Source organism: Salvelinus fontinalis, chromosome 11 (assembly GCF_029448725.1).
Source record: "Salvelinus fontinalis isolate EN_2023a chromosome 11, ASM2944872v1, whole genome shotgun sequence".
NCBI lineage: Eukaryota > Metazoa > Chordata > Actinopteri > Salmoniformes > Salmonidae > Salvelinus > Salvelinus fontinalis.
Window position 1 is genome coordinate 10,598,785 of NC_074675.1, and position 21,137 is coordinate 10,619,921.

Consider the following 21,137-nt stretch of genomic DNA (forward strand, 5'->3'; position numbering starts at 1 on the left):
CAGGTGTGGTTGGATATCACACACACTTAAATTAACCTCTTAAAATGCCCAGTGCAGGCAAAAACGTGATTGTCTTGTGTATATACACACTATGAGGTTGGAATAATACTGTGAAATTGTGAATGTGAGAAATTGCTCTTTGCTAAGAAGCAGTTTTGACCATTTTAATTTAAAACAAAATCACAGTAATGTACTTAATTGTTACCCAGAAATGATTTGATATTGAGATAAAAATGGCTGCACTGGACCTTTGATTCCTTGTGAACTTCAGTAGATCTGGATTTGGGACTACAGTGCGGTGAACTATGTTGGTTTACAGTCAGAAGTGGTGCAGCATTGCCACCATGTGGATTGTTTCAGAATAAATTCCAAACTGCACTTTGGCAGTCATGTAAAAAAATAAACAATAAGTCACCATTTAGCCTACATATCACTTCATTCAATCATTTCAGGAATGATTGCTAGACTTAGGCTGCAAGCAATAAGGTCAGATGCATTTTAAAGAGATCAGCCATACAAATTGATCAAAAAGATTTATTCTGTGGTGAAAATGTTCCAGCTACACAACCTCTCCCATTATTTGCACAAATTGCAACATTTTCTTATACTTAATGCACATGTGGGGAAGAAAAATCAACAATGTATGACATGACAAGCATGAAATGATTGATTTGCTGTGGCAGTTCAGGGAAAAGGAATGTCTTATGAGATATACTTTTCACCAGGTCCTTTGAACTCCTTGCATTAGGACAGAAAAAAAATGATAAGATTTGTCTGGAAAGAAAATCTTATAAAGTTTTAACGGCAATCTAGAGACGTCACCATCAAGTTCCTCTGAGTTTTGGATGGAGTGAATGTCCGGGCGCTCTTGGTTTGAAACGATTGTTCGAGCTGCTTTCCGAAAGGCATCAGCGGCTGTAGTAGTTCATCGCTTTAGTGGGCTCCATTTCCCAGAGGCCTCAGCATTCCTCTTTGATGTAGATTTGATCGTCTGTGTCCGACTCTATGTGCTCCAGCCTGTCAGTTTGTCCACTCATAATCTCATCTGGGGTTTTCATGAACCTGAACCACACATACACAGTGGTTAATCATTAGTTAACTCAAACTGGACAAGTGTATATACATATATTTTTTACTTCAAATAAATATTGGGTTTTAACTAAACCCTACCATACCTGAATAAGAGTCTCTGTCCTGGCTCTTTCCTGATAATGTTCAGTTTGTAGTAGTGTCTCAGTGCTCGTGACATCTTCTCGTACGTCATATTGGTCCTGTTCTGTTACAACCAATGGAACAAGATAGAATGTTAACACAGAACTTCAAAAAAAACAGCACTGCGGGAAAATGCCTTTTCCAATCAAACACTGGGAGGTGAAGTTCGTTACCTTGTGGTTCCCCCACAGGCGAGCCAGGCCGTTGGGGTCCATGATGCGGAAGACTTTGGTCTCTGTGTCCTCCCAGCGGATGTAGTTCTCGTACCGGCTGTCTGAGAGGAGCTGGTAGACGTAGTCCCATAGCAGCCTGCAGTCTGGGAACACAAACCCGTTAGAGGTGTGACACATTTCAGACAGTACCTGTTAACTTCAACTTTAGCCACACTTCCTCCAGAGGTGGTTGAAGCCGTGACCACCCCCCTCTAAGATGAACCCTGAGTAGTTAGGAGCGTTAGTTACCTGCTATCCGTCCAATGGGCATTGCCTGTTCCTCTGGTGGCGAGACGGGCACAATGACGTGGTGGTTCCTGTAGAGCGCCTCCTCCTGCTGATGTAGAGCGTGCTGCTGGTGGTGGGCCAGTGCCAGCTGGATGTGGCCCTTCCCCTCACGCCCGTTTTCATGGGGGGCCTGAAGTGGTGGCCCCCCACGGCTGTGCCTGAAGTCTCCAGCGACACCTCCTCGCCCTGGGCTAAGCAGCAGGGGGTGCATGATGGCGCTGGGCATGAGCTGGATGACACGAGGGGGGGCAGCGTCCTGGCACCCGGGGCTGCCTGGGCAGGGGGCTTCGCGGGGCGTGGCACAGCGGCCGTTAGGGGCAGCCGGGGACACCGACAGAGTGTACAAGTCCTCGGGCAGGTGGTGGTTGCTGTCGGGCAGCTGGGAGGACGTCTGGAGGTGGTCCTCGGCACCAGGGCGTGGGTAGTTGGGGTCCAGGGGGGAGAGGTGGGGAGTGGGGTGGTGTGGCGAGCGGGAGCGGTGTCGGAGCTCAATGGTGGGTGGGTGCTGGGGTTGGGGCTCTGTACCACGTGGTGTTCGCCGTACCGTTTCTGCAATGAAGGGGAAAGGAGGATACCTAGTCAGTTGTACAACTGAATGCCTTCAACTAAATTGTGTCTTCCGCATGTAACCTTTCGGTTACTGGCCCAATGCTCTAACCACTAACCTGCCGCCCCTAGGATATATGTTTCCAAAATATTTACATGATGTCCAGTAGATGTCACTACACACATTTACAAACTTCCTCATGTCTCAATGTATGTGGGTGGTAGATTATTAGTGATTGGTTTGGACTGCCCTCTACTGGGTAGGACATTACAACATGTAGAGTACACATTTACTTAGTGTTTACATGTGAATAGCTAGTATGCTTTGCCTCTAAGCAAGAAAGAAATAGCTTTGCTTCTGCATACCAGAACTAGCATACCAAACAACAAGGAAGTCCTGAGCATCTGAATCATCTAACCCAATCACTTCCCCTATTAAACATGTAGAGATGAGGAACTGTAGATAATCAACTCCTAGACCAAAGGTTGTTTAAATATAGAAGCATTTCCTTGTGGAGCAGGTTTCAATGTCAACACCTCTCCTCTCTCCTCCCATTTCCTTCTAACCATTCCAGTGAAATGAGTCCAAAGTATAGCATGAAGAAGGTTAAGTCCTTCCTCTTTTCAGGTGGATAGTAAACAGAGACTTAAACACCTCTCTCTAGAGTCTAGAGTAGACCATTGCACCACTTGTTACTTTTGTCAGATTCACTTAAAGCATACTTGAGATGCTTTCTTGCAATTGTATTGCTACATGACCAACTGATTTTCTCTGATCATGTGTAATTTAAATACTTGAATTGAAGCCACTGTCTAAGATTGTTGAGTAACTCCTGTGAAACAGAAGTCAGATCAGTTGGGTTCTTCAGGGGGAATTACTCACAACAAATTCCCCTAGACAAGAACAGAATTGTGAAATCCTTCTGGCAGAAAAGTTTGATGAATAACAAAATAATATTGTCAGGAAAGTAACGCAATGGTGATGCGTTCAATATTCCACTCCATAATGGGCCTCAAATGTTGTCCCCCCCCCCCCCATAGGCTAATAAGTTGATTTCATATTGGTCTGAGAAATGCTTTCCAATTGGACTGGCTCTCTAAGATCATGTTACAATAATCAACAGCCATCCTAAGGTTATTGAACTCAATGCCACTGCATTCCCCCCATTCAATTCAATGCGTTCCTGTAATCATCTCTCTCTATTCTTCCTTCAGTAAGTGTGATCTCAAGAACATCATCGGGCTGGTGTTCAGTAGGGAGAGTGAAATGTAATGTATAACCTGAACTTGTCTGAACACAGATTTTCATTTGCCATTACAAAGCCTTTTGCTACAGTGTGCCCTAACGAACATCACTGACCTTCCAGTTTGTGGTGCTGGAGAGCTCCCTCTGGCAGAGGGTGGAAGGAGTTGCCGGGGAAGTAGGCGGAGGGGTAGGAGGAGTGCGGCTTCCTCTGCTTCAGGATGTGCTGCAGCAGCTCGTACAGGACGTCCCCTGCAGGATACACAGGTCACTGGTTAGAGGTCAGATGTTACTGTATGAGCCCTTCCAATGGTGTACCCCATAGACATGGCAGCAGCTGTCAATCAATGTCATCAAAAGGATCAGGCTCCGACCAGAGATCTTTACTGGAGTTTAAAAACATGGTCTGGACCAAACAGATGGTAAATGAGGCCAACAGACCAGGACAAGAGTCATAGTGTTGCTAATGATTCAGCCTGCCAAGAGGCAGTTCAAGACTTGATATTATTGCCTAGCAACTTCCATACGTCATCTGTTCTCCTACAAAGCAGCCTACTTGAGGAGGTCATGGACGTGACAGAATCCTAATGGCAAGTCTAGTCATAAACCAACCATGTGACTCACTTTGTCACACCTCCAAGATTCCTGTGCTGAGGCTAGGTTGATTGTGTCAGACAATATGAAAAAAAGCCTGTAGTATCTTCTACAACAGAGATGGCATTAGCATAACATGGTTTATGCTCAATGTGTAAAAATTGCATTATTAGGACACCCTGAAAGATTTAACTCGCTACCTGTATATGAAGGGCTCTGAGAGAGTATTTCCCTCAAAAGGAATCAATAGAATGGAGGGAGTTGTTTCACTTCAATTTGCGAGGCTTCCCGTCAGATCATCAAGGAAATGGTTCTCATAAAGGAAGTGAAGACGACACAGGCACACACACTTGCACACATAAACCCCTTTCAGTTCTCACTTTCTGGCCCTGCTGTTTAACACGGCACTGCAGGGGAAATTCCTGGTGTTAGCAGGTGACGGTTGAGTTCGGTTTGCACTTCCTGATCGGCCATTTACCCAACCAGTCTCCTACTGCCTCCCCACAACAACAAAGACAGACCGCAACGCCACTAAGGAAGCTGCTGAATCACCTGATTTTGCTCGTCCTCTTGCTTTCTTCCAGCTGAGCAGATCTATCAACATATTTTACAAATATAGACTAAAGGTCTATCAAAGACATTCAGTGTCTGCTCTAGACACATGGCCATTATCTTAGGTCAGTGTGCCATTTCTCAAGTCATTCCCCCTTTAAAATTCATTATTGTTAAACATGAGCATGTTGTTAGAAAAATGTGTTCTAATAACATAGCAACCGTTTGAATTAATAAGGGCCGTGGCGTGGGAGGTGGGCGTACCGGAGTGGGGCGACCGGTAGCGGAAGTCCTCCTTGGTGAGGAGGAGCAGGGCCTTGCCGTTCATCTGGAAGCTGCCGCTGGTGTTGGGCCGCAGGGCAAACTCCCTCTCGGCCCAGCGCAACCACTGGCCCACGTCCTCCCTGCTCCAGAACACCGGCTGCAGGCCTGGGGGTGGAGGGAGCGAGGGGGGAGATGAAAAGAAAGTATTGGGAAGGAGGGAGACCGGGGGGAAGTAAAAGAAGAGAGGGAGGAAGGAGGCAGAGGTGGCAGTAAAAAGGGAAATGAGGGAAGGAGATCAAAGTAAGAGGGATTGATTCGAAGATTAGCGGAGAGGGGGGAAGAGAAGGGGGGAGGGTATGAGGTGAGATATGCAGAGTGCAGGAATGGAGGAGGTGTCGAACAAGAAAGATGAAACTTCAGTCATGCGTGCTCACGTACAGTATGTTCATTTCATATTTGCTTCATGTTTGTCAGTACTTGTGAGTTAACCTTGGTAGATGTTGTTTGCAAAGGAAAACTTGTGGCTTATCTCAGTCAGTGTATAAATACATGTGTATTAGACTAATCTAATACATAGTGCATAAATGGCAAGGACACACTGAGGAATACCAGAGGAAACAGCTCTGACGTTTTTCACCCTGCAGGCTCTGAAATATTTCTTTCACTGCCGTGGGAACTTACGAGAGCGAAACATCTGCACTGATGGATCGCCCAAACGCATTAGTGACTGACTGCAATGAGCAATAGCCCAGGAATCAACGCTCACCACAAATGTGTGTCCGACACCATTACTTAGAAAATGATCAACTTGCTCCTTGTAACCTAAATAACAATGTGGTTGAATCAAACCTTGAGGTGCATTTCATTCATTCTTTTAGGAAATTGACGTCATGTTTTTTTTATTTTTTATCACATTACATTTTTCGTTAAACCCACACATGGACAATACCATAGTATTCAAAGGGAAAACAATGGTGTGGGTGACTGTGGGAATCAGAGAGCAGTGGATGTCTAGAAAGTAAACAGCATGTAATTCATATCAGCTAGAAAGCCTTACCATGGGTTTATACGGTATATGAGTCAAGTCGTATTGTTTTCCCAGTCTTGCTCATCGTATTGCAATTGAGAGTACTAGATGTTTAGCACATAAATCATTGACAGAAACGTCATTGTTGTTTGTCAGGATACTGTATTCTTTGGCGTCTGTAGCAGGAGGGTATCTCTCCAGGAACAGGGTTGGAGAGCCCTGATCTAGATGACGTCATTGGGTACTGGGTGGCCTATATTTACATTCATATATCTATACATTTGTACTAGGCTCTAACCTTTGAACAGATTTACAGTATTGCTGTGCTTCACCTCACACACACACACACACACACACACACACACACACACACACACACACACACACACACACACACACACACACACACACACACACACACACACACACACACCAAACCACCAGAGCAGCATTCATCACGCGTACACCAGACAAAGAGCGTCAGTTTCTACGTCTCACTTATCACCAGGCCTCAAACACTTCCTCTTGGAATGGGACAGCTGTTATCTTTGGCCAGCGGTGCGCGCAATGTCACTGTCACAGGAGTAATCGGAACCCGTGCGCGGTTTCAGAGCGATCGCCCCCCCCCCGTCAAACAAAGGACGTTTTATACAGGGAACAATCAATATAAAAAGAAACGTCTCAGACTGCCAGTTTCCCACTTCCCTTCCATATTCAGATAGAGAGAAGAGACATTGGCAGAGCTTGTGATAGACTTGAGAAGGGAAAGTTTATCTAGAATATAGCGTATGGACATAACTATATAGCCAGTGAAGAACTTGATGTGTCATGGAATGTTTTATGTAGCCTATTCCATCACTACACAGGGTCTACTTACATAGTCTCCACAAACAGTCAAGCCAGAACCAGTCTGTGAAAAATACTACAGATTGTCACAGGAGCCATGCATCTGATTGAGCTGGATTTTCAATCAGGGGCCAATTGGCCCCCGATGGGTAACATATGACAAGTAAAGAGCCCTTTTATGAGTAAAGGTGTAAATCATACAACAGTTGGATACCGGTGTTCAAGAATAACATGAGGACTACAGCCCGTTGTTTGTAGGGATTTAGAATGTCCCAATGAAATATGTTTTCATATCCTTTCAATCTAGATTAATTTTTCTAATGCCAGCTCTAGATTTTAGATTGAACAACCGAACAATGCCATTGACTGCCATGGTGAGAACAAACACCATCAGTAAGTTACTGGTAGCACCTAACAAGAGAACAGATCTAATTACTATATGCTTAGCATTCACCAGCTGTGTCGCCTACGGGTGACCCCTTAATCACGTGACCTTAGCGATGCGTACAGCATGCAGGGAGGACCTGGTTGTGAGGTCACTGCAGTGGTATGTTCTCTCCAGGGCTGGATTGAGAGAGGGGAAAGAGAGAGCAAAAGAGGGAAGGCACAACGCTGCCAAAACTCCTCTGAGATCCGGCCTGCCGGACCAAGCCATCTGTACAGGGCCCAGCGGAGGAAGGAGTGGGGGAGGGAGGCCCAAACAAACGTGTTCCACAACGCACTTGGGCAGGAAGCGATCCAGCATGGGCTCCGTTTCAGCACAGGAAACTTCCTGCGGTAAGGTTAGGGAGCGACGCTGTGAGGTTTATCAACAGTCAGCAGCAACGGAGAGAGCAGACAGAGAGAAAAGGATAGAGCAGGGAGGGGAGGATAGAGAGTGATGGGAACCAGAAACAATAACAGAGAAGTGGTAGAAAAAAGAAGACCAACAGGAAGAGAAACGGATATTAAGAGTCAGCAGACAAACACACAGAGAGAGAGAGAGACAGAGAAGCTGAGGCAGCCAGAAAAAGAGCGGGAGGAAAGAGAGAGAGTGACAGTGCCTCTTTGATTAGCCCTACATCTTACTCTGTCCCTCACAGGCTCAGAGAAGTTTCCATTTTTGCCCAATCCTTTTCACATTTCAGTTGTGTAAGAACCTGCAGATTTATTGTTTCAGTGTTCATGACCAAATCAATTTCAGCCCCCGCTCTCGTTTCACCATCCGTGTCTTTGTTGGACACCATCTCGGGTTTCTGGTGTGCAGTCTGTTTGTGTATGGGATGAAACACTCTCGAACACGACCGGCGAATCCACCCGAAAGGCCCTTGACTAAACCGTGGGCTACTAATCCTCTCTGATGACACATAATTTTCACTCTGTGGATTTGCAGGCCCCCGCACGCACACACACAGTGATGCACGCTGTTGCCTGGGCAACTCGTAAGCGCATGGGATGAATGAAGGAGAGAACGGATGAGATCACTGGTATCTTGTTTCGTTGTTACCCTCCACAACCCCCCAACCTCTTTAACTCCTCTCTCGGCAAAACAGAACATTCAGAGGAAATATGTGTCCATTGTGTAGACCGCTAAAGGTCAGACCAGTAGTGTGTGTACAGTTGTACCTGGAATGAATAACAAAATATTTTTTGTGAATGTACTGTAAATGCTATAGAAGTTTGCAAGTGCTTTTGACAGCTCAGGACTTTGGTCAAAACATCAAGTATGTTTCCTCTCTATAGTCATTCACCTCTTTAATGAGAGGCGGATATTGCTCTTTCATTCTTGGAGAGTCGGAGGAGAAGGAGGCCTTTTGACCTTGTGAGTCAGACATGAGGGTGACACCTTACATTTCCCTTACTCACACCCTCTCTCCCTCACTCTCCCTGTTCCTGTCCTTCACTTCATCCCCTCCTTTCTTTCTCTCGCTCCAGGTCAATATGCAAACAACATACTTCACCTCATCGGAAACTGTGTGTTCCAAATCCAGCCAGATTGGACTTCATCCAGTCAAAACAAGCGTAAAAACAGATTACCAATCAAATGCTCGGTTATTGGGCAGGAAGTAGCGCAACCTGTTTGATAGTATGTTGCGCATTGGGGGCAAGCTGGCTCATGTACTGTAGTTTGTTTTCAATAAGTTCCTGCCTTCACTGATTCTATTTATGCTTTTTTATAAGAGAAGGCCAACCCTCTTTTAGAAAATGCAGGAACGAGTAGTACTGTACTAATGCTGTACCTCAAAAGCTACACTTGTAAATCTTAAAATGCACACCTACCAGCTACCATGCTTTCCTTCTCTTTGGGCAAACAGACCACTGAACTTGGTCACAAATGGGTCTTCCAAATGGACAATGACCCCAAGCATACTTCCAAAGTTGTGGCAAAATGGCTTAAGGACAACAAAGTAGAGGTCGACCGATTAATCGGCATGGCCGATTAATTAGGGCCGATTTCAAGTTTTCATAACAATCGGTAATTGGCATTTTTGGACACCAACTGTGGCCGATTACATTGCACTCCACGAGAAGACTGCGCGGCAGGCTGACTACCTGTTACGCGAGTGCAGCAAGGAGCCAAGGTAAGGTGCTAGCTAGCATTAAACGTAACCTTATAAAAAACAATCAATCTTAACATAATCACTAGTTAACTACACATGGTTGATGATATTACTAGTTTATCTAGCTTGTCCTGCGTTGCATATAATCGATGCGGTGCCTGTTAATTTATCATTGAATCACAGCCTACTTCGCCAAACGGGTGATTTAACAAGCACATTCGCAAAAAAAAAAGCACTGTTGTTGCACCAATGTGTACCTAACCATAAACATCAACGACTTTCTTAAAATCAACACACACAAGTATATATTTTTAACCTGCATATTTAGTTAATATTGCCTGCTGACATTAATTTCTTTTAACTAGGGAAATTGTGTCACTTCTCTTGCGTTCTGTGCAAGCAGTCAGGGTATATGCAGCAGTTTGGGCCACTTGGATCGTTGCGAAATGTGTGAAGACCATTTCTTCCTAACAAAGACCGTAATTAAATTTACCATAACTGTACATAATTATGACATAACATTGAAGGTTGTACAATGTAACAGCAATATTTAGACTTAGGGATGCCACCCGTTAGATAAAATACCGAACGGTTCCATATTTCACTGAAAGAATAAACGTTTTGTTTTCTAAAGAATAGTTTACGGATTTGACCATATTAATGACCTAAGGCTCGTATTTCTGTGTGTTATTATATTATAATTAAGTCTATGATTTGATAGAGCAGTCTGACTGAGCGGTGGTAGGCAGCAGCAGGCTCTTAAGCATTCATTCAAACAGCACTTTACTGCGTTTGCCAGCAGCTCTTCGCAATGCTTCAAGCATTGAGCTGTTTATGACTTCAAGCATATCAACTCCCGAGATTAGGCTGACAATACTAAAGTACCTATTAGAACATCCAATAGTCAAAGGTATATGAAATACAAAATGGTATTGAGAGAAATAGCCCTATAATAACTACAACCTAAAACTTCTTACCTGGGAATATTGAAGACTCATGTTAAAAGGAACCACCAGCTTTCATATGTTCTGAGCGAGGAACTTAAACGTTAGCTTTTTTATATAGCACATATTGCACTTTTACTTTCTTCTCCAACACTTTGTTTTTGCATTATTTAAGCCAAATTGAATATATTGATTTTATTGATGTATTATATTAAGTTAAAATAAGTGTTCATTCAGTATTGTTGTAATTGTCATTATTTCAAATATATATATATAAAAATTGTCCGATTTAATCGGTATAGGCATTATTTGATCCTCCAATAATCGGTATCGGTGTTGAAAAATCATAAAATCGGTCGACCTCTACAACAAAGTCAAGGTATTGGAGTGGCCATCACAAAGCCCTGACCTCAATGCTATAGAACATTTGTGGGCAGAACTGAAAAAGCGTGTGCGAGCAAGGAGGCCTACAAACCTGACTCAGTTACACCAGCTCTGTCAGGAGGAATGGGCCAAAATTCATCCAACTTATTGTGGAAGGCTACCCGAAACGTTTGACCCAAGTTAAACAATTTAAAGGCAATGCTACCAAATACTAATTGAGTGTATGTAAACTTCTGGGAATGTGATGAAAGAAATAAAAGCTCAAATAAATCACTGTACTATTATTCTGACATTTCACATTCTTAAAATAAAGTGGTGATCCTAACTTTAAGACAGGGATTTTTTTTAACGAGGATTAAATGTCAGGAATTGTGAAAAACTGAGTTTATATGCATTTGGCTAAGGTGTATGTAAACTTCCGACTTCAACTGTGTATGTGTGTATGTATGCATGCATGTATACACGCATACATACATGCTGCATACAAAATTATACAGATGTAATAGGAACATACATCAGCCCAGCTAGAGGTTTCAGAGATGTTCAAGTGAATAGCTGTTCTCAGTTTGACCTCATTGTTCAATCCAGAATTATTCTGTATTAAACCATAATGTCATGGAAATTAGCATGTCATCTATGCTAATGAAATCTGAAGTAGACCCTTCACTTAAAAAAAGGTCAACTGCCCCTTAGGCCGTTTAAAACCAAAGTTGGTTATATGTGGCATCGATATGAGTTAGAAACATGAATTCTAGGGTCAAAAATATCTACAATGTGTAAATAGGATCATTTTGGTCATGAAGTAAGTCTCATCCAAAACAGCGTTCTGTACATGAGTTTGTTGCGACTTACTGGGGGGTTGGGTATGGATTACAATCATGCCCACTAACACGAGAGAAGCAGCTGTACTGATTGCACTCCATCAGCTGCACACGCTCTATCCAATCCTAGCAGCCAGAACCTCCAGACAGTGAAACAGATCTGCCTATTACAAGGCTCCTCTGACTTGTTTACATAAGACAACTGAGTCGCCACCGTTACGTAGAAATAACCCTTGACCCTAAGTCCTCTATGGAGTGGCCACTTGCTAATGTTTGAGAGTGTCAATCACTCGAGTCAGGCACTTTTTTGGGCAAAAGGAGAACTGAGATGATCATAGACCACTTTTCAATATTCTGAGACCCATCTTGTGTGTCCCCCACGACCTGTTTTGTAACACGATTCCCTATTAAACACTGCCAGACAGACTCACATTCTGGTAATAGATACTGAGAAAGTAAAAAAAAATTTTTTTTAAATAACAGCACCGAAGCACACAACTCTCCACTGACTTGATAAGCAGTCTAGCTTCTACTTGCTAGCTTCATTGACAAAAAGAGTTGGAACTTTGCTAGCTAGCAAGTGATTTTGTACACTGATAAACAGTTGTTGCTTGTGCTTTCTTTACAATAATTTGACAGCTCGCAGATGATATTGTAAAGATATTGTTCTCAGAAATCAGTCCTGAGCGCGGAGTAGGACTTTCCCAGCTCGATAGACTGTATGCAGTGCACGGACTAGTTTTTCATGCAAATGTTTTTACTTAAGAATTACTGCACCAAACACCTTAGCTAGATGCAAAATTACGTGACTAAGACCTCCTCTGCAAAATCGTCTAAATTAATTAACATTTTGAGGAAGTGGTTGTTGTTGCAACAGCGACTCGGGAGGGACAAACACCTGCCAAGGTACAATAGACCCATTTCTGTGTTGCAAACATTGCCTCACGAGGGCAATACACACAAGTTGGTGGAAGAACACGGGGGAGTTCTTATAGAACGCCAGCAAAAAAAAGCCTCTATATTTACATGTTGCATTTCACACTAGTTTTGGATTATAATTGGATTAAGGCTCATATGAATGTTTGTGTCATAATCACAAATCAACTGCATTTTACTTTTTTTTTTTTTTTTTAACACTTCAACCAGTAAAATGGCTCTTTGGCTAACTTTTGCTACAGACTATGTCAATGAGCGTTAGCATTCCAGCTAACAAATGCGGCATCCAAAATACTTATTTTGCAAAACCAAATATAATCTTAGCGACTGTTCAAGTTATAATCAAAACATCATTGTAAGTGTATGAGAACCCCAAAAAGTTATTTTGTTTAGAAGTAATAAAATCTAAATCTAGGCTGTTGAATGGGCACAAATGGCAATGTCTTTCTTACTGCAGCCAATAGCCGCATGCATCTGTCAGTGTGTCGTGTACTAGAAAGGGTCTATATACAAACATAACACACCCACATCCAACCACACCCCCAAGACAACTCTGGTTTGGCTTCAGTCATGGTCTCCATTGAGCAACCGTCAAAAAGCCAAAGGAAGTGCAGTCGCCCTTTAAAGGGAGAATGGGTAGCATTAGCAACATAGCTATGTCTTTTAAGCATCAATCTGTCTGGTGGGCTCAGTTTGCTCCCTGCCTGGTTTGGGGTGGGGAACTATGACCCCCACTTTCCTCCCAAACCCCCTTCCTTCCATGATGGCATGTGGAGTGTTTCAAACAGGAAGAGAAGGGGGCTGCTCTTCACTTGGCTGTTGGCATGTGAGAACAGTTTCCCCTTTCAGAGGGAGAAAAGGGAACGAAGGGGGAAAAACAACAACATTTATTCAGGAAGCGCAGTCTGCCCACTCAGGAAATTCCTGAGGATGAGAACGGCTTCCAGGGGCAGGAAATTTCCCCTCTGAAAGGCACTGGGGTATACACAGTCACCCCCCCCCCCCTTCATGTACTGCACCATTGATATGCACGCAAACATCTTTACACATACAGAATGACTCCACAAACTAATATGCAGGCACACACACACTGTACAATTACTCACAGAGTGACATGCGGACACACACACACACACACACACAGAGACTGATTAATACACAAGCAAACACCAACTCCAACATGCCTGTGCACAAAGACATTCTCACACACACTCACTCTCTCAGCCACACACACACATACACACACACACACAGTAGAACCCCAGCTGTGAGCAAAGCAAACACAATCTATTGAGAAAGGTTTACAAAGAAAAACAGCAGCAAGCCAAGTTTCCAAGAAGAGGCTTCTTTCTCAGTCAGCCAGCAAGTGATTTCTCATGTTCAATAAGCTTCCATGTTTAATGTAAACTGTACTCTCCATACACATTCCCATAGACACTCACTCCCTATTCTTTGAACTTGTCACTTTGCACAGGTGTCTCAATGTTACATCCCCATCAGTGCCCACCCGACTCGTTGTGACGTCAGTAAATAGCGTGAATCCCTTACTGCAGTGAGCCTGAATGACACTGCTACGCTTCTTAGTGTCTGCTAGGTGGGTGACCTTGAGGCTGACACATCGCAAGACAATTAAGTAAACACAATTAATGGAATGGAATTGTTGGTTACAAAAGTCATCCACTTCCCTCAAGCGCTGACATCTTGTGCAACCAAACAGTAGAATTAAGTGTTTTACAGCTGTGCTTATTTTCTTTTCATGTGCATATTCTATAGTTCAACAATGAGACAACTAACAGACAGGAAATTGGAGGATTAACGTGAAAATCCGCCAATGTGATGGAGAAATGTAACCCTAACTTCACCACTTCAAGAACATTCACCCAGACACACAGGGAGAGGCAAACCTCTCCCATTCAGAGTGGGGTGGTTTCTAACACTCCTGGCTAAAAGGGGTTAAAAAGAAGAGTAGCCTTCTTTGAGAGTGAGGAGAAGGCTGCAACTCTCACCCTGATCTAATCCACTTCCTCCTCAGGAAATAGAGAAGGCGGATTTATGCCCACACTGCAATTTCCCCCCCCCCCCCCCCCTTTCATTCTTTCTTTCTTTCTCCCTGGACAAATTGCCTTTGAATGTGGACGGTTTGTCTCTAGCAGTATGTGTGCCAGTTGGATCCAGCTGTGTGATGTGTTCGGAAGGGGAGCAAACGTGTTACAAGTTGTCTAAAAGAAGGGTACTTGATCATTGTCAGGAAGAGTGATGGCTTTGAGCCAAAGAAGGTTCCAATAAGAAGTTTGGGTACTGTAGGCCAACAGGTGAAGGGTAGTTTATACATTTAACAGAGTTAAAGACAGAGTCAACATGTAGAAGAGAGGGAAATCTTGCATAATCTAAAGATTCAAACAAAAAGTTGAATCGAAGCTCACAGTCCAGCAGACCACATTCACCACGCCCAGATAAACCGCCCTAACAGACAACCTCAGACCAAAACAGACATGTTAAACGTTCTTCCTTTTTCTATGACAATACAAAAGGGGAAGTGGAAATGGGGAATTTCCTCTGTATGGTCCACGTGCATAGACACTACAGGTCATTTCTTTTAGATATTGAGATTACCACAAAGTGTGTTAATATACTGGTCTAATTTATGAGTACTGCACCATATCTTTGCCAAACACACATCAACAAACCGCCAATATTTAGGTCAATTACCCTCAAAAGTTCCCACAACAACTCATTGGCACATACTGGTAGAATTAACATTGTTTCCACATAGTTTTAATGAAATTGCGTTGAACCAACGTGGAATAGACATTTAATTGATGGCTGTGCCCAGTGGGAAGATTTATATCCAAACTCACTGAAGTACTACAAAGATGAATCTCACTAGTCTTCTAAGTCCTAAAAGTCATACATGTTAAAAGGTGCCTGGTTAAATATGAATAGTTTTTCACACAGAGCAGGCCCAGTGACTCTACGACTCTATAAACACCCAGTCTATATCCTGGCCGTGATCCAACCCCGCCTGTTGTTTTATTGGCTCAGGCAGTGGCCGGTTGAGACCTGCCGTCAGCTCCACCAGACAGCACACGGTTGTCATGTTCCCTCCTCTCCTTGTCCCTCTTCCTTCCCTTCCTTCCTTCCTCTCTTTATTGAGGCCCATGGTGATTATACTGGTCTTAAGAATAGGTTAAAAAAAAACATGGTTTCCACCAATGCTCTCACTTTTCCAACCATGTCAGATCAGTAAACACCTCAAATCGAAGTTTATTTGTCACGTGCACAGGATACAGCGGGTGTAAATGGTACAGTGAAATTCTTACTTGCCGCTCTTCCTCATCAGTGCAGAATAATGTAAAGTAGCAATGTAAATCAATATACGCATCTGCCCTCTCAATACAAATCAAATCCTCTCCTCACCTTACCTCATATGTACAGTCTTCTCCTTACTTTCCTTCTTGTCCGCCCTGTCCTATTCTGTCCTGTAATAGCTCACTCTCTCTCCTAATTCTAGACTCTCCCCAGCCCAACCCATCTCCTACTTCCTTTCTTCTCCTACCTTCTTTACATTATATGCTCCTCCATTACACTGGGCTATTATTCTGTGCTGTTCGCTATTCTCTTGTACTGAGCTATGTTGTGTTGTGTGCTGTCCTTTAGTACCCTGAGGTGTTATTGTACTGAACACTGCTGTGCTGCCGTGTACTGAGTTGTTGGCTGTCACTGTCCTGCTGTGTTGCATTCCACTGTGTTCTACTGTGTAGTGTTCCAGTACAGTGACTCTGCTATGGTCCAGTAAAGACGTCTTGTGTTGGTCCTTGACCCTGGATCTGCTTCAGCGCCTCAGAGTAGGGATACATGAGTAGGTCTGTCTGTCCACATGGGGAGAATGATGCACGTTGGAGTCATGACGTGACATGCAAGTAGCTATAGTAAATCATGGCTTCAATCTGCCATTTTCTGAGGTCAAAAGCTCTCAAAACAAATGTTTATCGAATAAGGAAACTGCAGGCTGAAAAGACAAAGATTTGTTTGTTGATTATGACTGTCATGTATTCTCTGTGTGCGCCTGTCATGAGTTGTGTGTGTGTGTTTGGCGTGTGTCTGCATGTTTGTGTGACTCACGCAGGTGCACGGGCAGCCTGGCAGGCTCGTCCTCCATTCGGCTGGCTGGCCTGGCTGTGGGAGCATGGACAGGGGAGGAAGTGGAGTTTGGCAGGGGGCTCGCGGAGGAAGGACTGAATGAGCTCCTCTCCTGCTATGAATAGATACACAGAGACACAAAGCATCCCTTAGTTACAAACCTCCCGAAAACCATCCTTAAACCCAAACAGCCTGAGAATCACCACGCTGAGAAACTATAACACCATTTAAAGACATTCTTTATCTAAGGGATAAGGTACCTACACATAGCCAATCTCTTTATTCATAAAATCATATTTGACTTACAGTGGGGCAAAAAAGTATTTAGTCAGCCACCAATTGTGCAAGTTCTCCCACTTAAAAATATGAGAGAGGTCTGTAATTTTCATCATAGGTACACTTCAACTATGACAGACAAAATGAGAAAAAAAAATCCAGAAAATCACATTGTAGGATTTTTAATGAATTTATTTGCAAATTATGGTGGAAAATAAGTATTTGGTCAAAAACAAAAGTTTATCTCAATACTTTGTTATATACCCTTTGTTGGCAATGACAGAGGTCAAACGTTTTCTGTAAGTCTTCACAAGGTTTTCACACACTGTTGCTGGTATTTTGGCCCATTCCTCCATGCAGATCTCCTCTCCTCAACACGGACTTTCAACTCCCTCCAAAGATTTTCTATGGGGTTGAGATCTGGAGACTGGCTAGGCCACTCCAGGACCTTGAAATGCTTCTTACGAAGCCACTCCGTTGCCCGGGCGGTGTGTTTGGGATCATTGTCATGCTGAAAGACCCAGCCACGTTTCATCTTCAATGCCCTTGCTGATGGAAGGAGGTTTTCACTCAAAATCTCACGATACATGGCCCCATTCATTCTTTCCTTTACACGGATCAGTCGTCCTGGTCCCTTTGCAGAAAAACAGCCCCCAAAGCATGATGTTTCCACCCCCATGCTTCACAGTAGATATGGTGTTCTTCGGATGCAACTCAGCATTCTTTGTCCTCCAAACACGACGAGTTGAGTTTTTACCAAAAAGTTATATTTTGGTTTCATCTGACCATATGACATTCTCCCAATCTTCTTCTGGATCATCCAAATGCTCTCTAGCAAACTTCAGACGGGCCTGGACATGTACTGGCTTAAGCAGGGGGACACGTCTGGCACTGCAGGATTTGAGTCCCTGGCGGTGTAGTGTGTTACTGATGGTAGGCTTTGTTACTTTGGTCCCAGCTCTCTGCAGGTCATTCACTAGGTCCCCCCGTGTGGTTCTGGGATTTTTGCTCACCGTTCTTGTGATCATTTTGACCCCACGGGGTGAGATCTTGCGTGTAGCGCCAGATCGAGGGAGATTATCAGTGGTCTTGTATGTCTTTCATTTCCTAATAATTGCTCCCAAAGTTGATTTCTTCAAACCAAGCTGCTTACCTATTGCAGATTCAGTCTTCCCAGCCTGGTGCAGGTCTACAATTTTGTTTCTGGTGTCCTTTGACAGCTCTTTGGTCTTGGCCATAGTGGAGTTTGGAGTGTGACTGTTTGAGGTTGTGGACAGGTGTCTTTTATACTGATAACAAGTTCAAACAGGTGCCATTAATACAGGTAACGAGTGGAGGACATAGGAGCCTCTTAAAGAAGAAGTTACAGGTCTGTGAGAGCCAGAAATCTTGCTTGTTTGTAGGTGACCAAATACTTATTTTCCACCATAATTTGCAAATAAATTCATTAAAAATCCTACAATGTGATTTTCTGGATTTTTCCCCCTCATTTTGTCTGTCATAGTTGAAGTCATCTTTTTAAGTGGGAGAACTTGCACAATTGGTGGCTGACTAAATACTTTTTTGCCCCACTGTATGTGGTGTGTTTGCATGGTCATTGCAGCCAGTCACTAAACAGGAGGTTGAACTTACTGGTATTTATGCACATTTACTTATACAAAATGTCACCCGTCAACACGACAATGTATGCATGTGCTGTTGTGTACAATGGTATTCTAACATCATTAATTTTCCTCTTTCTACTCTGCACCTTCTATGGACAGCAACAGTTAACGGGTGAGTATGTATGGGCCAATCAGTGCTGCTGAATATGATGTTTATAGGCTCTCAGTTTGCCAACAGCGGCATCTTGTAACATGGATTGGTGATTCATTCAACCAGTCAATCTAAAATGGCTAGTTCCTATTAGCCTACTGTACTAGGAACTCACTGTGGCATATGTAGCAATGAGCTTATAATCTCATTTTATTACGCAGACCGCCCTACTCTTCAAGAATACTTAGGGTTTTCAGTAGCCTATAGCCAACAGTAACACACTATATCAAGTCTTACTTTTACAAGATTTCGCATTTGTACAGCCCAGGTTTGACATGGTTGTGTACGGTCAAAAAGGGGTTCAGGTACAGATGGGGCCAAGAGGGAGCAAGAGAGTGAGTTTCTGTGTGAGTGCGTGTGTTGTAGGGCATACATATAGCCTACATTAACTCTGCTACTTTTCTCTGCAAAACATTATAATTCCAAAATATCTTTAGGCCTACTCTTTTAGGCTGCATCCCAACAATACAAAATAGTTTCCTTGTCACTTGAAATTTGAAGATCATCTTTAGACCGTTATTGTAATGTAATAACATGATAATCAGCATGCATTTTTGCACTGGAACTGTTTTACACATTTTAGGCCTACATATCTCAGGTTTACGTATACAAAATGTATTGTATAGAAAATGAGTTACCTGTGTGTATGCTATTTAATCGTGACAGATACATTTATATTCCCATGAATAGTTTAAACCGGTAACATTAACTGTAGGCTAATATGATCCATAAGGATAGTAACATTTCTGGTGTTATCAAACAAGCCATATGGCGCGTTCAAAACAACTGGGAACTCGGAAATCTCTGACTTCCGACTTTAGCGCGTTCAGGACAACTGGTAACTCAGAAAAAACAAGCGCCGACTGGGAAAAAAATCTTTCAATGGTCATCCAACTCGGAATTCCAAGTCGGAAACGCGGGCATCTTTCTATGGCTCCGACCTGAAGATCACTGACGTCATGATTTGACCTCGTTTTTTCCCCCCGAGTTCCCAGTTGTCTTGAAAGCACCAATAGCCTATGAAAATGAACGTCGTGACGAAAAACGTTTCTCTCAGGTGTGCTGCGAAGTCGGTAAACTTGCGCACAGCATGGATGGACTTACCATGCGCTGGTATAGTCTACAACAGAGCGGCGAAACGTTCCCCTCAGCAACAGATGATTACCAACACACACGATGCAGTTGTCAACAACACGACTGCGTCAAGCGCATCTCACCCCGGGGTTCTAGAACTTGATTCTGCTTTATAAAATCAACAAATACCTTGGTTATGATCTGCGATGGGGATTCTGACATGTCTCGCTAAATTCTGGAAGTTCTCCTCTTCCCACTTTCCTTTTCCCGTTCTCCTCTTTGAAATAAACCAGAAAAAACACCCACATCCGACTCCCTGACGTGTCGAGCGTTACGGGCCACGTAATAAATACGTTTAATGGTTTGTTATCAATCCATTATATGACCATGTTCATCATAAACGCGTGAAAGTTCTTTGTTTTCTGTTGGTCCTGTGCTCTACATTTCGGCGACGCGTTGGTTAATTCTCTTCCTGGAAGACAGGACTAAAAGGCGGACATCTCCGTGATGCTGCTCATTGACTTGGATGTGTAAACGGCGAAATGACGTGAATTCCCAGCATTGAGCCCTGCCCCCTTGTTGCAGAGGGTTTTTGTTGCAGCCTGGATAAAAAGGCGTTCCTTGTGTAGAATTATCTTTTTGGCTTCCCGAGTTTCGTAGGGGTTTCTTATTGGGGAGAAAGATCTCCAAATTGTTCATTGCTAGAAAGAGACGCCAACGAGATCCAGGGAGCCAATTTAAATAATAATATTCAGGAAACACACTTAAGTCTAGCCTGCAGCCAGACTCTTCTGTAGCCACTTCTCTCTTAAAGGGATACCCCATATCTGGATATTGCAGATTATATTTACACAGGGAAGCCCGAGTGTCTGCATGTTTTCGCTTCACCCTTGTACTTGAGTGGTTGGTTGTCTAGGTCTTAATTGAAAGGAAAAAACTAAAACCTGCAGACACTCGGCCCTCCGTGGAATGAGTTTGGAATGAGATGTCCATTCACCTCCATCAAAAGTGGGCCCAATAAAAATGTAAATTAGTGGCCCAGGGGGCACATAGGCCCCTCAAACTCAACTCGGGACCTCAAAGCCAGTTCCACTGCATTTTTTCATTGTTCCTCTCTAATCGGAGACTGATTTAATTCTCTTCCTGAAAGACTGGACTAAAAGGTGGACATCTCCGTGGTGCTGCTCATTGACTTTGATGTGGAAACGGCGAAATTACGTGAATTTCCAGCATTGAGTCCAGCCCCGTTGTTGCACAGGCGGCAGGTAGCCTAGTGGTTAGAGCGTTGGTCCAGTAACCAAAAGGTTGCTGGATCAAATCCATGAGCTGACAAGGTAAAAATCTGAACAAGGCAGTTAACCCACTGTTCCCCGGTAGGCCCTCATTGTAAATAAGAATTTGTTCTTAACTGACTTGCTAATTA

At 43.4% G+C, this 21,137-nt stretch overlaps 1 protein-coding gene across 4 annotated transcripts; it reads right to left on the bottom strand.

Annotated features, from left to right (window-relative positions):
• Nucleotides 1–520: 520 nt before the first annotated feature.
• LOC129864991 (transcription factor ETV6-like) lies at nucleotides 521–20,272 on the bottom strand. Of its 4 annotated transcripts, none has more exons than XM_055937370.1 (8): nucleotides 19,904–20,272; nucleotides 16,532–16,661; nucleotides 4,912–5,076; nucleotides 3,619–3,753; nucleotides 1,674–2,261; nucleotides 1,386–1,528; nucleotides 1,176–1,276; nucleotides 521–1,062 (listed from the first exon to the last, which is right to left on the bottom strand). In XM_055937370.1, exons 1-8 carry the CDS (start codon nucleotides 19,934–19,936, stop codon nucleotides 960–962), a joined length of 1,398 nt encoding a protein of 465 aa, XP_055793345.1. In that variant the 5' UTR covers nucleotides 19,937–20,272; the 3' UTR covers nucleotides 521–959. The 4 variants fall into 4 exon arrangements, with proteins under 4 accessions (XP_055793345.1, XP_055793344.1, XP_055793347.1 ...); XM_055937369.1 differs by having other exon boundaries at nucleotides 16,532–16,664; XM_055937372.1 differs by lacking the exon at nucleotides 19,904–20,272 and adding an exon at nucleotides 19,745–19,864.
• Nucleotides 20,273–21,137: the final 865 nt, after the last annotated feature.